The 16,432-nt window shown below is 43.1% G+C and overlaps 2 protein-coding genes across 4 annotated transcripts in view; one reads left to right on the top strand and one right to left on the bottom strand.

Annotated features, from left to right (window-relative positions):
- si:dkey-16j16.4 (uncharacterized) overlaps positions 1 to 16,432 on the top strand; it is a 33,097-nt gene that overhangs the window by 9,287 nt on the left and 7,378 nt on the right. The window contains exons 4-6 of one of the 2 annotated variants that reach the window (XM_032499778.1): positions 2,262 to 2,345; positions 2,476 to 2,496; positions 6,532 to 6,537. In XM_032499778.1, coding sequence (XP_032355669.1) covers positions 2,262 to 2,345; positions 2,476 to 2,496; positions 6,532 to 6,537 — 111 coding nt within the window. Of the gene's footprint in view, positions 1 to 2,261; positions 2,346 to 2,475; positions 2,497 to 6,098; positions 7,395 to 16,432 lie in introns of those variants that run through there. The other variant, XM_032499777.1, reaches the window with a different exon arrangement.
- slc4a1ap (solute carrier family 4 member 1 adaptor protein) lies at positions 8,025 to 16,159 on the bottom strand. 2 transcript variants are annotated; one of them, XM_032499775.1, is made up of 14 exons: positions 16,035 to 16,159; positions 13,530 to 13,746; positions 13,229 to 13,357; positions 13,073 to 13,133; positions 12,829 to 12,968; positions 12,566 to 12,726; positions 11,649 to 11,718; positions 11,364 to 11,553; positions 11,059 to 11,149; positions 10,664 to 10,922; positions 10,370 to 10,468; positions 10,176 to 10,261; positions 10,012 to 10,081; positions 8,025 to 9,016 (listed from the first exon to the last, which is right to left on the bottom strand). In XM_032499775.1, the coding sequence occupies exons 1-14, from the start codon at positions 16,128 to 16,130 to the stop codon at positions 8,967 to 8,969; spliced, it is 1,719 nt and encodes a 572-aa protein (XP_032355666.1). In that variant the 5' UTR covers positions 16,131 to 16,159; the 3' UTR covers positions 8,025 to 8,966. The 2 variants fall into 2 exon arrangements, with proteins under 2 accessions (XP_032355666.1, XP_032355665.1); XM_032499774.1 differs by having other exon boundaries at positions 8,585 to 9,016; positions 15,285 to 16,145.

Below are 16,432 nucleotides of genomic sequence, written 5' to 3'. Positions count from 1 at the left end.
CGCGTGCGTGCGTGTGCGAGTGTTTGTGGGACTGGGGTATGCGTGTATCATCCTGCCTGTCTGCATGTGTGCATCCTCCTGTCTGGGTTTGTTGCTGTATCAGTGTGTGTCTTTTGCCACACTGTGAGTGTGTCTGCATGTGTCAGAGTGTGTGCACACTCAGTCAAGTGGAATGGGAGGTGCTGCAGGGAATACAATAGGGGGCCTACAGAGGTAGCTAGCAGAAGCAGCTCCAGTCTCCCATTAACCCTTTAGCTGGACAACTTCCAGTCAAGTCTTCCTCAACTTCTCCACCGCCACCATGTAATTTCTTTCACATATGCTGGCCGAGCTGGTTCCTTAGAAAAAGCAATTTAAAGGTGCCAAAACAAAGGGGAATTCTGTGTTATATGTCTGGAAGGTAGAGGAGGAGTACACTGCTATCTAGGATGGATTGTCAAACATAAAATAACATTTTAGAACACAGATTTCTATTAGTTTTATTATTTACTTTTGGAACCTCATATGAGAAGCGTTTTGTTATACTTTGGATTGATGAAAACATTGGGGGAATCGCATTTGTTACATAACATCTCCATGTGCTAACCAACAAGGAGATTAATCATTTTCAGATTTAACTGTTACCTATGTCATTGGGAGAATGTTGGTTTCCTAATTCTTTGGACACTACTTATCCAGGACTACCTGAGGCCAGTGATTGGCAAGCAAGGCTACCTGGCCCCGGTGTGACCACCATTAGCTTGGGCCTGAGTTGTACATTTACCTATCTAATAATTTCCTTAAAAGCAGCGGTAAAGGGTCAGCAGCTTGTGTTTTTTTAGTCTCTGATAATCCATCATTCATGCTAATTTACATCCAGTGGGGCAGTGCCTGAGTGTTAGCCTGATGAAACAACAGTTTGTGTGGCACAGGGCTCGACAGTGCCCTTTGGCAAGCACCTGTTCAATATTTGTGCTTTTTTTGCTTTCCACACAAGCGCACTTGCCGTTAAAAGATGCAGATTTTCTGTTCATGTTAAAGTCCGGTGCTAATATGGCGCAGGTGACTTCAATGCCTCATTATCAAGGGGGTAAGCCTCTCCTCTCTAAGCATAGCTCCCATGGCGCTACGACAACACAGACACAATCTTTTTTCATTTATTCATGAATAACAATAAACTAAACAGTGAGCTAGTTAACAAGGCACGACCTGTTGGTTAAACTGTGTGTGTGTGTGTGTGTGTGTGTGTGTGTGTGTGTGTGTGTTTGTGTGTGTTTAGGAGGAGGGTGGTGTGGGGTGGGAATGATTCTGCTGCAGTCACAGTGATGGATGTGTAGGACGAAAAGAGAGAAGGTCTAAAATGATCACAAAACGATCATTATCATTTTGATATTGGGTGAGATATTGTAGGCTCATTGAAGGTTTGTAGTCTATTAGCGAAAACATTAACAGATTAAGATTCATGGTCCTTAAAGTTCTCATATTTCTTTATGATTGAACAAAAAGTTAACAGTCAAAAAAAATATATGTTTTTTTGAAGGCTCAATTATATACAAAGTACAAATTTCCATTTTTGAAATTCCTGTTCAAGCAGCTTGCACCCACATGGACTGTAGTCCCATTGATAAAAAAAAGTTGATAAAAAAGTTAAGCAAGAGCTGGCAGGAGGTGAGCATGAGGGCAAGTGCACACCAGCTCTCTTCTACATTACAACAGCAGGAGTCTTGTGTTTCCATTCTTTCATGAGCTCCCTTCCCCCTTAAAATCTACCTCCCCTACTCAAGACAATTCGATGATTGTGTGGTCCCTCCACCCCCGCTGTTTTTTTTGAGAATAGTGGAGCTGCGTGGACATGGAGGGAAGTGGGAGACCGGATATTGCATAAGTGTCATCGACCCACTCTTGAATTTGGTGAGACAGCTGGATTTGCCTCACTTACTTCGTCATCCTCATCGCTAACTGACAGCCAATACACCGTGCTTGTCACGTCAAATCATGTTGTTTTACTGTAAAGATTACAGGTCAAATAATGTAGTAGTATGGTTGATTAAATCAACATCCACATGCACTCAAACCTAGCGTAACTTTATGCAGGCAGTTGTACTAATGTTACATTTTTTGGGTTCACAGTTAAAAAGTTAATTGAATTGTACAAAGTGTGGAGGTTTTACAAAGTTTGGGGATTGTCACGGATGTACATAAAAGCTGCTGCTAGCATTTGTTTTTAGTTGAGAAGTGTATGCTGTTCCATGGCTGTCATTGTGCATTCTTGTTCTTCACAGAAAATGCTGCTGAAAAAGAACTGTGGAGGGAAAACACGGACTATAAAGATTCGGGTGAGTTATTTTTTATTCAACTTAGTTTCCCAAAGTACATTAACCGAACCCTTTTGTAGTATTTTGTCGTGATGAATGCAAACAATTTATGTTTAAAACCCTGTTGTTGATGGCTGTCATAAAGATGAATTGTTTATACAGGTGGTATCAATATGAATGTACACACACACACACACACACACACACACACACACACACACACACACACACACACACACACACACACACACACTCAATCACTCACACTTGCACACACAGCTTTTCTTTTTAAGCAGACCCATAATTGGTAATCCAGATCAGGGTGTCCATTACAGCCGTGATGAGGTTGCAAGGTTGCTCAGCCCCCGTGAACAGCCCGGCCTGTCTTGTCTCCAGCACCTTGATGTTCGTCCAACTGCATACTGGGACAGCATCTGGCAACAGCGTTTGTTCCCATGCCCTGCTAGCAACAGAGCAATTCTTGAGACGTCTGAAAATCTGATAGCACTGTCAGGATCCTTTTGCTAACAGCACCCAGCTAAAAAGCTGTTCACTGCAGTGATACCTAAGACAAAGACACAGAAAAGAAAATTGTGCTCCTTTTTGTTTGATCTCTTGATCTCAACAACCTTCAATATCGGAGCTTTCCACTTATCCCATTAGTGGTCTTAGAAGTGCCCATTTACTCGCCTAAATAGCTTTGAACACAAAGGTATTTTCCCAAGATTGTGTCCCAACTGCTCTTTCTGTAAAGTGGTTTTCCAAAACACAACCTTCAATAATCATCCCCCAAGTGATCACTGCAACTGTGTATGGGTTGATTTTGTTTGTAGTGGGTTAAGGGAAGCATGTTGGAGAGTCGACTGGAACAAGCCTGGGCATCTTGGCACAGAGCAGGGTACTCCAGAAGGATGCACAGTGTGGTGAGAAAAGTGACGTTATTATCACGTTGTGTGGGTTAGTGTCAATGGAACCTTATCACACTTGTTTATGTACACAAACACCAACTGTAACATCATCTAGGGTTGCTCTAATCCTCCATATTGAAGTATAGATGAGCAATACAAAATGTAAAAGCTGATCTTTGAGTGTTGGAAGAACAAATGAGTTTTGTTGAGAGATGGAGCTGAGGAGGAGGAAGAGGAGGTGGAGTCTTGTCGGTTCCCTTGTGGTGTATTTCCAGGGATGTAGTCATTTTCCATTTATAGCCTGCCCGGCTGCTATCTGTTTAGCTCCACTGATACATCGAGATACTGCTCATTATCCTCTGTTCTTGCTGGTGTAGTTGGTAGTGTTGTTTTCCCTGTCAGTGACGTCTGCGAGCTTTGGATATGTTCCAGTTCATAGATGTTTTTTGAAGTGAGTACACAGTGAGTCTTTGGATTGATGAGCCATTTGGAGGCTTGCGTTGACTCTCTCTACCCTTTGTGCAACCGTGCACAGTGGTCGACCCCACTTCTATCTTTTCTCCGCTGCTTTCTTTCACCTACCTCTGTCTACCTCTCTTTCCCTCTTTTATCTGTCAACCCTGGGGTTCCTGGCCAGGATCCAGAAGAGACACTGGATCTGGATGGGGCCCTGGCTTTGAGACTGGATTCAAGCATTCAAGCATGGGAGTAGTTACAGGAGCTGAGGTCGTGGTTGTGTGTGTGTTTTAAGAGGGGGGTTCACATGGAAGCATTAGGAAAACACAGCTTTGCCAGGCACTGCTGCTGCTGAGGCCTTCCCTCTCTACGGGTTGGAGGTGAACGGGAGAGTGCGGTGATGAGAGCTTCCCAGGCTGTAGTAGGCAAGAGGGATGGCGTCTGATTTCAGCCACCGTAATAAATGGCCAGAGAGGAAGGCAAAGATTGATTGAGATGAGGTAAATGGTGCAGAGAGTGGAGGGGAATACTAGGAAGGAAAATGGGCTGCATACCCCTTTGATTTTTTGATTGAGGAAAACTACATGGCTTGGATGTGATGTAAAGGAATTTTTGGTCTTAGCATTAGGACAAACAGATGTTTTAAGGACCAGTCTGACATTTTGGGAAATGCGCTTTTTTGCTTTCTTGCAGAGAGTTGGATGAGAAGATTATTACAACTCATATTTGTAAGTTAAATAATAAAGCTACTGCAGTTGGTTAGCTTAGCCAAAGATTCACAGAGCAGACATATTTTGTTCACGGTGGAAGTTATGAGAGGCTGCCAAACTCCTGGCAAAGCCTATTCACACTGACCCTGATCCTTTTTGCAAACCATCAATGGAAACATCTGTTGTTATACACATATTGGATCAGATGCTGTACAGATCGATACACAATTTTAAAGGACTCTTATTTGGATCAGGAGCAACATGAACAGGATGATCAGGCCATCCCTTCTTTAATCCTTTGACATTTTAACAAAAACTGTTAAAAAAAATCACCTCACACGAGGCTCTAGTTCAGGGCCCCCCCTGGCCCCTTGGGCCCCTGAGTCAGTGCCCATGCAGTAATCCATCCATGTAGTAATCTAATAAACTGAATTTAACTGAGGGGGGCTGGTAACACAGTGTGGAAACATCTCAAATGGACAGTAGGGCCTAAATTAATGATCAACAGGGCAAACTTATAACAATACAAAAACTGAAGAAAAGCATTTTTGTCAGACAAGATCAGCTCCAGGGCAAGTGAGATATTGCTGGTGTTTTAACTCAGCTTTTAAGATGCTGCTTTTGATGTCTGTACAAAAAGAGGGCCTTGTACATTTAGGGCCTCTGGGCCGTAAATGTCCGTCATACTGCAGATGTGACCACAGGACAAGTCTGTGGGGATTTCTAAAGTGGATAGGGAGCCATTCTGGCATGCACACACACACATGCACGCACACACACACAGTTGGATTGACTCTACCATATGGTGAACATCTTAACACAGTTCACATCTATCAAGTTTACTGTAACTTGTTCTTGGGCTACGATTTGATTTTCTACCTCTCTCTTTTGGCCTGTTTATATAAACATTGCTTGGTAAAACAGCTCTAAGTGGTATTGGGAATTGTTGCCGCGTTACTGGGGCTCAGTTGTCAATACTGAATCCCTTAAGATGTTGGGTGAAGTCATAGCAACACCTGTAGCCTCACATGCACCGTTAATGGGGTTATTGCACATGCATTGTTGTCACTGGGTATATTCCAGTATCAGTGGGCACTTTCTCCGCATCTGAAGGAACCAGTTACATGGATGCATCTGTCTCAGTTATAAGAGTGTTTGGTTGACAATAAGGATACACACACTCAAGTCTTTTCGTTGACTTTCCACAGGTCCTAATTAATCTGTCTCAAGGTCCTAATCTTTCTCAGTCCACCTTCTCACAACACCCCCCCTTCAGCAGGCTCTAGAGAAAGTGCTGCCTCACTGCCAAATCCAACAAAGTAATTTCCTGTAGGGAGGAAAAAGACCAGGGCTAAATTTAGACAGAGGACTTGTAGAGCCACAAAAAGCAAGGTTCTGCTTGGAGGGGGATGGCTCGGTGAGTGGAAAAGCATGTATGTCACTGAACCTGCAGAGTGAATGGAAAAAAATTCAGCGTGAAAATGCTCTAGTAAGCTGCAGTCATTTTCCCATTACTGTATGTTTGGTTTTCAGTCACTTTACTCACAGTCTTATGACTCAGCCACACATTTATGCTGCAGAAAGAAAAAACAAATATCACTATTGAAATGATATGACACACTGTAACTTACTGACAACACCATAACTAAAGTACAGCAGGTAATCCATGCCATTTCCAAACATCTTCTGACAGGCCTGTTTCTCACCATGACGTCTCTCTCTGTCCTCAGAATCTGACAGGCAGCCGTCCTCCACCTAGGTACACCTACGATCCCTCCATCTTTGCCTTCCGCTCCTTGAGTACAGTGCCCCCCTGCAGCCCCCTGACACCGTCCGAGGATCCTCCCTGCTCATAAGGAAATCCATCCGCCGCCAGATAATCCTCTCCCCCCCCCGCTCTCTTCATTCTCGGATGGCTGCTTTTTATGTGGCTTCAGAGCTGAGATCAAGGAGTGACTGTTAATGGAACTGACCGCTAGAAAGACGTTTGTTCGTTCAAACTATTGCACACTCAGGTAATCCTACCCTGTAACACGTTGTGTCACTTTGATCATTGTTCTTCACATGAAATCAACAGGAACATTTTGGGATTGAAATGGCCTAAACACAACATTTCTAAGGATATTTCAGGTATTGCATATGTAAAACTGTCTCTGAAAAGATCCTGTGATTGGAGGAAGAACGACCAAGAAACAAACATGGACTGTGGACCAGAGGTGGTACAGAAGGACAAGGCCAACCGTTGTGAAACCTGAATTAGTTCTGGGCTGGATCAATATTCAAGGGAAATGATGCATGTGAGACAATCAAATGATTTCAAGGTTTCTTCCTTCGATGTGATGACTGTACATCTTGTAAGGTTCTTGGTAACTTTATATAGTAAACATGGCGAGGTGAGTCTATCTTGTAATTGAGATAATTATAAACAGTGGTCACATTCGTCTGTCTTTAAAATACTACTTTTTTGGATGTGTTTTTGAATATGCAGGTCGTGACAAGCTATAACAAACTCGTATGACATGTATGTAGTATAATCGTCAACCTTTGACGATGTACGTTTCTTTTTATGAATTTGTCACTTTTAGTCCAGGTCAGAGTTAAGTACTTGTATCCTCTTTCCTTGCATGGATTCCACTGTTTTTGCAGAAAGAGAGGTATGTGGAAATAAGGAAGTACGAGAATAGTTTGCTGCACATTTGGCAAGTGTAATTGGTGCTGTGTTATGCATAGCCTACTTGTAGTGTGCCATGTTTATCCAATATTGTACCTCATTACTTTCTAGGTAGAAGAGGACCATTGGTATATCGAAGACATCCCAGTGTTTTCTAAATATCTCTAAATGCCTTGAAATCACATTTCTGTTGTATTCAACGAAACTTGAGGTAGTTCCAGAAATGAGCTGATCAATTGATTTAACATGTCACCACTATAACTAAGATTCCGCTGAAGTGAATGTAACATTGTGACAGGTTTTTGTCCATTGCTGCACAAAATTAATCAATAAATGCCCTGTGGCCTCTTGTTTAAGACCCTTTTTGGATCAATATACAATACGTATTGTGATATAGGGAAAACCTCAACAACTGATGTGTTAGACAGCACTCTCCATCACCATCATCAAAATACCTCTTTGCCAAGAAGCACTGAAGCTGTTGTTGGCTCATCTTGGAGCTACATTTTTTTTTACATACCATGCATTTATTCACACAACTAGCCCTGTACTAAAGCAACTGGCTGTACTGTAAGGCCCTTTCAACACTATACTCTGAATTCAGCTTGTAGAACCACTGCACATTAATTATTCATTTGTTGTGTTCTTGTGTGTATAAGAAGGATCTGCCAGGTGAAGAGATAGAGGACACCTCGTGAGTTTGGGACAGGGAAGCAGGCTTGCCATCAGGGATTAATAGGTCACAGCAAAGAACTACAGACAACACCATAGGCCTCTTTGTGCCAGATCATAGCCTGAGAAACTCTTTGTGTGTGTAAAGCAGCTTGAAAGAGTGAAAAAGAGTCTGACGTCAAAACTGGGTTGTGTGTGAAGAAGGCCCCAGAAGTGTACACTAGAGAGGACGGGTGGCTGGAACAACTAGGAGAGAGTGAGTATAAGCGGGTATAATAGGGTGAATGTGATGTGTGTAAAAAGAACTCACTGGTTATGTACAGACAATTTTATTCTACATTTATATAACAAAATACAGTTTACTTTGTGTTTTGAGAAGAAATGACTGAAAAGAGGGTGGAGAGTATGGCAGTAAACCAACAGAACAGCACTGAGTGGGATTTCACAGAGCGAGGAATCCTGCTCTAGGCAAACACACCAATAGCTGACTCACTCATAAAGACAATCTTGTTAAAAAGAGAACTTTGAGAAGGTTGGGCTATGTGTGTGTCGGTGTAGACACAAACACACACTCCCATTTGCTTGAGTCATTATCATCTTGCATTTCATCCAGTAAGCCTTCCAAGTGTCCAGATGGTCAGAAAAGCTGCTTCAATGCTCTCCCTCTTTCTCCCTCCCTGCTACACACTTTGGGTTATGCCAGCGATCGACTGAAGCCAAATAGGGGAGGGGTACAGATTGGATGTCAGGTGGATTTAAATGCAAGAGGAGCAGCCAAAGACCAGAAAGATGAATTCACATCAGTTACTGCTGCTGCTCTGTCCCTTTCCATTTTCTGCTTGGATGATATATAATTCAAATCAAAGGACACAATTCAAGTGCTACCCATCTCTATTATTATCCTGGGTGAAAAGTGCCAGCGGGCTGACTGCCCAGTGTCTGCTCCCCAAGCTTGCCAGTTTAATGTGAATTGAAATGGTGTGCTTTTTGTTTACGGCAATCAGAGTGCATATATCCCCAAACGATAATGAAAGGTGCAGCATCATTAGCTTAGCTTGTCCCTCTGCAAGCCCCTCTCTGTTACAGGTTGCTATGTTTCTGTCTTTTATAAGTTGAACCACACACAGGGACTGGGATGGGTAGAGGGGGTTAATGGTCAGAGCTAAGCAGACTGGAGGCTTCGTGTTGCAGGTATTATCTGCAGTATAAAAGCTGGTGGAGTGGAGACACAAGAGCTTGCTCTCTTACGTTTTCCTCAGTAGCCGTACTTCTCGTTTAGGTGTGTACGGCCATCTCCAGACTGACCTATGAGTGGAGATAGAGCTAGATTTAGCATCAAAAGGATTTACATTTACATACCAATACATGTTGTATTTCATGAACAAATTTCTCCAACTGACCAGTAAAGCACAGCCCCCTAACTGATGACTTGTATGCAACCATCAAATAATCAGAATCCTAAAATGACGTAGTGCAATTAGTTCTGACCCTGATTCCAAACTCAGTTTGGGAGCGGTTTCCATTTTTTAATCTGATTCAAGCTCATCTTAAAATTTTTAGGTTACTTTGATCTGCATTCCTTAGAAAACAATGAAAATGCTGCAATTTCAGCTGCACCAATGGACCATAAAAAGTTCACTTCCTCTCACTATGTTGTTTAAAAATGTGACCCCTTCAATCCTGTGCGCAGTAGGCCAGGAACCTACAAGCTGTCAATGTCATGTGTTTGTCAAGTTACCGACATAGAAGTACGTGTTTCCATTGTGAAAGTATAAGAACGGCACTGGTGTATCAAGTTATCCTTGGTACTTACTTTTTTCCATCACTGAAATCCGGATATTGCTTTTTACCAGGTTTGAAAACTCATTCAGGAAAAAGGTCTGAAGATTTAGACAAATAACTTCTATCTACTTATTTGAACAAAGAGCAGTAGGGTTACGGCTACACTAGTATGGCTCAACGGATGTACACTGCTGGGATAAATACTGACATCCGAAGCGTCTCATGCGCGTGATGTCTCTCCCATTTCGCTATCTCCACTATTGGAGCTTAGCACCGCCCAGGACGGCTGTGATTGGTTTACAGAAATACAAACAAGCCAGAGTGCTTTTTCCCCTATCCCGGAATAGATAGGCGCTGTAGCAAACCATAGTGCAGTGCTGACACAGTGCTTTGGAGATAGGTCTGGCAATGCAAGACTGAGGTTAAATTGCTTGCTAAATGACACTGACCTTGACCTAAGGACATGTGAATTGGTCATGGAGTCTAGTGCACATAGTCGGATCGGATAGGTGGTTTACCTGTAGGAGGCACCCAGACACAATAATCAGGGTCGTCCTCTGGATACAGTCCTGAGAGCTGCCTTGGTGGCTGTGGAGACAATTCATGAAGAAATTTAATTGACGTAGAATTCAATACGTTTGTTTTGTTCTGTGTGTGTGTGTGTGTGTGTGTGTGTGTGTACTTTGCTGGGGCCCATCACTTTCTTCTTCACATTCTTTCTGGGGCTGGGCTCTGCTGCTGGCTCTCTGTCGCCTGCTTCTTTGGACTCTGTGGAGACGTAAGTATAGTACATTAGCAATGGTGCATTGATACCACTGACACAATATTAGAGAGAGAGAACAGATTATTAGGGAAGCAATAGAACAGAGTAGCCACCTGTACTCGATGGGGCCACAGCCTTGCTGCTGCTGCGCTGCCGAACCTGCTCCTTTGCTTCAGCAGACTCCTCACCTCTCCTCTGTTCGTGACCTTGCTCTAATATGAAGTCAGACAAACAAAAAATATAAAGTGTGATAATTAGGAAACACACTGATCTACTCCAGAAGTTTTGAACAAATTGACATTTCATTTATAAAGCTGCAATGATTCCACTTTGCTAGATATTTCTTCATTTTTCTTTGTTAATGTCTAAAACAAAAAACCCTTCCTCCAGTTCTCATGACTTTTTACCTTCAGGCTCTCGGGACCGTGCTTGTTGCTGTCTCGGCTGCCCTGATGGGGTCCTTTCTTGAGACATGGATGCACTGGGCTCTTCAGAGTCAACATCTGTATTCCCAGTAGCCTCAGTAATAGTCGCAGACTCTTGACCATCATTATCCTTATTTGTCTCTGCCTCGTCTTCTTCCTCTTCCTCCTCTTCTCCACTGGGTGGAAGGTCTTTCATGTTGAAAAGCTCTGCGGGCAGGGAGGGGCGCTTCAGAGGCATCTTCTACCAGAGAGAAGAAAACCGCAATAGAAGAAACTGCCTGAGCAAAAGACGCACAAAAATACTGCCATGTTTTCAGGGGAATGATGAGTCCGGTGATTAGACTTACGAGTTATGAAACATGAAAATCATCACCTACCCCAATAGTACCTGTCTTCAGCTTGAATTTGCTTCCTCCCTTCATGGCTCCAAACAAAGGTAATTTCTTTTTAGGCTTCTCTGAGCTACCACTATCACACACACACGCACACCCACACGCAATGTTTTGGAATAAAAGACTTTTCTTTACATTTCATCACAGTTAACTCCAGAAGCTATAAAACACATTTGCAAACTTAACATAATCTGTGTATGTGGATGTGCTGATATTTCAGGGATTTGAGTAGTTGCTTAAAATAGAATTCTCAGCAGTAGGACACACTGAATGTAGTAACTGTGTCTAACCTCGGCAGCAGTGAGGGCATCTGGGCGGGCCGTGTGAGTTCGACCAGTTTGCGGAGCCTCTGAGCATCTTTGCGCAGGTCGGCTACGTGCACGTGCAGCTTCCTGCGCTCCACAGCGTCCATCACTGCCTCACTTTGCACTGCAGTCATGAAGGCGTCCAGGGAGTCCTCAGTGGAAGAGCCGGAGGAGTCTAATAGGAGGGGATGAAACATGAAGAACAGGCATCTATAGGTGTTGTGGCATCGGTCTACAGAACAGTGAACACGCCAAAAAATCCTGACTCACCTCCCCTTCCACCACTGAGCTTTTTCTGGGTCTCTGCCAGCTCCTTTTCCACCTCTGCCAGTTTGGCCACCTACATGACATCAAATACATGGCTGTGACTACAGAAACATACACTATGCTTAGCATTATAGTACAAGTTCGGTTTTCACATTACAGAATACAGTTGTTTCCAAAGCAGGAATTTTTCTGTTATTTATGGTACAAAGCACTACTCCCCTAACCCTACAGAGAGCACCTGCATTCATACATGTATTAATGTTATTTTGACAAAGAGGAGACACAGGTGCCTTGTGTGGTTTATAAGGTTTGAGGTTTTATAGGGTAGAAATACTGCAGCAAGAAAAAACCCAATGCTCTTTATGTGTTTAAAATGATTGATAAATTCAAATTGTGAACATTACATTGACACAATTACCTCCTGTAATATGCTGCCACTTTTCAAGCCCTTGAGGTTTTTTTTGGTCAATTCTCCTTCACGTTCCCTTGCAAATTAGCTATATATCAACTATATAGTAATTGCTTTATATATGTAAATAAATAATAATGAAAAAAGAACAAAACAAAGTCCCCACAGGATGAATTCTTCTGACTTTGGTGATCCTCTGACGTCTCCTCTGGCGCCACCATGTGGTTCACTTTTGTGGTTTTGAGTGAAATGTGTATTATAGGCATTGAATGAATTGTCATGGAATTTGAGGTATCCTCCCTAAGGATGAATTGTTATAACTTTGGTGATCCTTTTACATATGACATTAACTCCATCACCAGGTTAAAAACTGTAACAAATGTTAGCATGCTAACATGCTAAACTAAGATAGTGGCAATGTATACCATGTCAGCATGCAACATGCTGATGTGAGCATTTACCTCAAAGATAAAAAATAAGGCAATGTGTATAAACAATAGCAGATTTTTACCAATGATTCATAAGTCTCAGGCCGCTCCTCAACCTTTTTCGCCTTCTTCATTCTTTCCTGCCTCTTTTTCTCCACAGTGCCGGTTCGATCCAGGAAGGTGTCATCATCACTGTCGTAGAAGTCCTCATCTTCCCAGTTCTTCTTCTTGCGCTTGCGGGACACTACAAATAAGATGTTAAACAGGGGAAACGACAAGCTATAACCTCTCCAGTGGTCGGTCAGAATTCTACTCTGAGACATTCCCGCTGGAGCGGAGGTCCCACCTGCTTCCTGGCGGAGCAGCCCTCTGGCTTCCAGCATCCGACAGGCCTCCAGGCAGCACTGGACGGCGGCGTCTTTCTTCTTCCCTGTGTGGGTCACCTCAGCAACCAGCTGCCGGCCCATGGCATCGTCCACCGGAAGCCTGACCGAAACATCACCGTGAACTGTGTGACTCCGTACACGCTTAACAAGGACACGTTGTTTTGAAACTTTACACTCATAAACCAGGGGCTTCACATCACTCACTTTATTCTACAAAGCCAAGTGCCGTGGCTTTGGGCTTCGTACTCAAACTCCAGCTCCTCTCCTGAAATAAAGGATGCCAAAGTTGAAGTCACGAAATAAAAGAACTAGACAAACCGAAGAAGCGGACATGTGCAAATGAACACAAAGTCTTTTCACCTTCTCTGTCGTAGAAGCCCTGCAAGGCCTTCTTTGGGTCTTTCAGGTAGGCAGCTTCCTGGTCCTCGTGGAACTCTGTTGAAAAAGGGTTCTCCTCATTCTCGTCTTCCTCTGGAACAGACTCATCAGCTGCAGGGTGGATTCATTGAGACAGATGGAATGAAAGGAGAGAACAAAAAGATTAACATGCTTCTTTAATAACTTGACTTAAGAGACAGTTGACGCCAACTCACTGAGGATGGCAACACAGATGACACGTAACATACCGTAGCATAATCCTACAACCAGCAGAAAAGCTCACCCATTCCCCACGAGCAGCCCGAGTCTTCATTTGACTGTTTGCTCTGGCCCTTGCTGCTTTCGGCTTGCGTGTCGTCGTTCTCCTCCTTCTCCTCATCATCAGAACCATCACCGTCTCCCATCATCCTCCTCTCCAGCTCTGCCATGTGTTTTCGGGATTTCTCCCTCAGCTCTGTCACTGTTAGCTCAGACTCCTCTTCCTCATCAAACTCTGGACCCTGTAAAAGGAGGAAAGGTGAAGAGTACGCACTTCTTTAACACAGTCGGACTCACAAAAGGACAGTTTAAAAAAAAAAATGCAGCAGAACCAGAGATATTATCAGTTTAATATCTGATATGTCCTATTTTTATATTTTATTTCACCCATTCTTCTTTCTTGGCAAAACCTGCCGCCTACATTACCCACAATGGACCTCACCACCAAGAGTTCAGTCAGAGATTCGGGTGTGTTATGCTAGCAGTGGCTATTGCAGCTTGTAGCTGAGATGAGGAGTGGGCTACAACGATGACTGCGTTACAGTACAACAATGGTTTATAAAATACTAGTATATATATATATATATATATATATATATACACAGTGTAAAATGCACTTCAAAACTTTCAATGCCAAATTGCTTCATAAATGACTTTAAAAAATTATCAAAACAGTGGTTGTTAGAAATAGTTTTCTGATGAATCAACCTATCATTACTAAATTGCTGTTTCATGTTTATATTTGTGTAACAAAAAAGTTCCTGCTGCAGCTTCTAACTAGTGTATAATGGCTGAGTGATGTCAGATGCCGAAATCTTAAAGATATTCAATTTAAAATATAACTGAGAACCAAGCAGCACTTTCACGTGTGGCTATCACCAGACCAAGCCAGGCTCAAGAGATTTGAGATTGAGCGTTGGTCTGGGGAGTCTGCTCTGTAGTTTCTCTGCACAAGAGGCGTGACCAACGGGCGCAGTTCAAATGACTCTGTACGCAATTGGACAGTCCTTCAACCAATCAGACCAACGATCCGGGTGACGGGGAAGCGTCAGTGGCATCAACAGGCTGCAAAATTGTGAACTGAAGCAGGAGAATTAAATGTGGAGGTTTCCAGAGCGAACTGCAGGGTGAAATCATTTTGCCGACAGAGTGGGCGGGGTTTACCCAGTCCAGGAACACGTATGTTTTGCATTTTTACTCTATAAATGATTTATAAATAATACAATTTGGTTTGAAGACATTTTCTGCCTATAGACATCCGTTTAACAATTAGCTTAATCTTTCAGCACTACCGATGGCATGGGTGAAGAAATCTTGTTTTGGGAGTCCCTTTAATGAGTAGAATATACTGAAGGGGTCCATCTGATTGGCCTGGGAGCTTCCCATTTTGGAAAATAGATTTAACATGTTTTTTGAAGGCTGCCTCTTTGGACTGTTTGATGTTTTGTAAGAAGCAAAGCAGAGAGGGAAGATTGCAATATTAGTGTTATAAATGATAATGGCCTGGGCTAAATAATAATTATTCAAACTGAGTTTTTTTATTGCCTTATTCTATTCTGTTTATTGTATAGTTTGTGTACGTAGTACAATAATAAATAATAGCACACAGTCCTAAATATAATTAGTGAATGTTATTATCAACCTGAGGGTTAGAGAAGTGGATAAACAGCCTTGACTGTACGCAAGTCTAGAGTGATCCATCACAAAGCTGTCTATGTTCATGTCAGTATATTAACTGATGGTATGTACTGTATAAAGGGGGTCCACATTCAGGATTTACCTGCAGGATAAAAAGCCTTGTGCTCCCACCAAACTTTAAGACATGTCCCACGCGGAGCCTGATGTAGGTCTTGGTCGGGATCTTGTTCTTGTTCACCACAGTGCCGTGTGTGCTGCCCAGATCGTGGACGTAAAACCCTCTCTCCTCTCCGACGGACTCCCCCTCTCCAGCCTGTCTGCGGTACTGAATTATTGCATGGTACCTGGAGATGGAGGGATGCTCCAAGGAGACGTCGCACACAGGTAAACGTCCAACCACGAAGTAACTTTTCTGTGTGAGGGGTACCGTGTCCACTATGGTGCCGTTTTTAAGGATTTCCAGAGCATAGGGGATATCTGGTGCCACGCCACCCCAGGGCGGCTCTGTATATGGGATGGGAGGGAATTTACCAGCGGGGGGGCATTTAGCAGGAAGCACTCTGGGTTTAGCTAACGCTTCTGGCTTGGTTTTGACAGGAGCCACATTGTTGTCTTTACTGCCTTTCTTGTCTTCTTCTTCTTGGCCTTTTTCGGTGGGTTTTTTTCCGTTTACATGACCAGAAGAATCCTCACTAGTAACGTTCGTGTCTACGACTTCAGCTTCGTTCTGTTCTTTGACAGGTTTCGTCTCGGCGGCTGGTGGTTTGGACGGAGCAGCGACGTTACAGCGTTTGCTGGCGAGGGAAGGCGCCGCGAAAAGAGCTGGTTTTTTAAATGTGTCCTCTGGTTCTGGTTCATTTTTGTGTGATGCTTTCTTGTCTGGTTCGCTTACGTTTTCCGCGGCCGAGCTCTCGTCCGTTTCCATTGTAGAGATAATTTGCTCCTCCGTATTTTTCACACCCACGTCTGTCGGTGGGGGCGCAGCCATGTTTATTTGGTGCAACTGTGAATGTTGCACGGGTTATCTAAGCCTCTATACATTCGCTAATAAATGACACAATCCAAAGATAAGAGGTTGCAAAAACATTTCAAACGCGACGACATGGTTTTATAATGGCATGTATCATGTTCATGCAAGTCAAAATAAATGGTTTGTTGCGGAACTAAACATGTCGTTCAGCTGTTCCCCCGAGTTTTTGCAACAAGGACGAACAAGGTTTAACGTTGGTTCCTGTGCTACTTCCTTCCATAGACAGTTAAAGATACAAGGGTACCATTAACATACGTTCC

Source organism: Etheostoma spectabile, chromosome 20, assembly GCF_008692095.1.
Source record: "Etheostoma spectabile isolate EspeVRDwgs_2016 chromosome 20, UIUC_Espe_1.0, whole genome shotgun sequence".
Lineage (NCBI taxonomy): Eukaryota > Metazoa > Chordata > Actinopteri > Perciformes > Percidae > Etheostoma > Etheostoma spectabile.
Note: the sequence above shows the minus strand (reverse complement) of the source record. Positions and strands in the feature narration are given on the sequence as shown.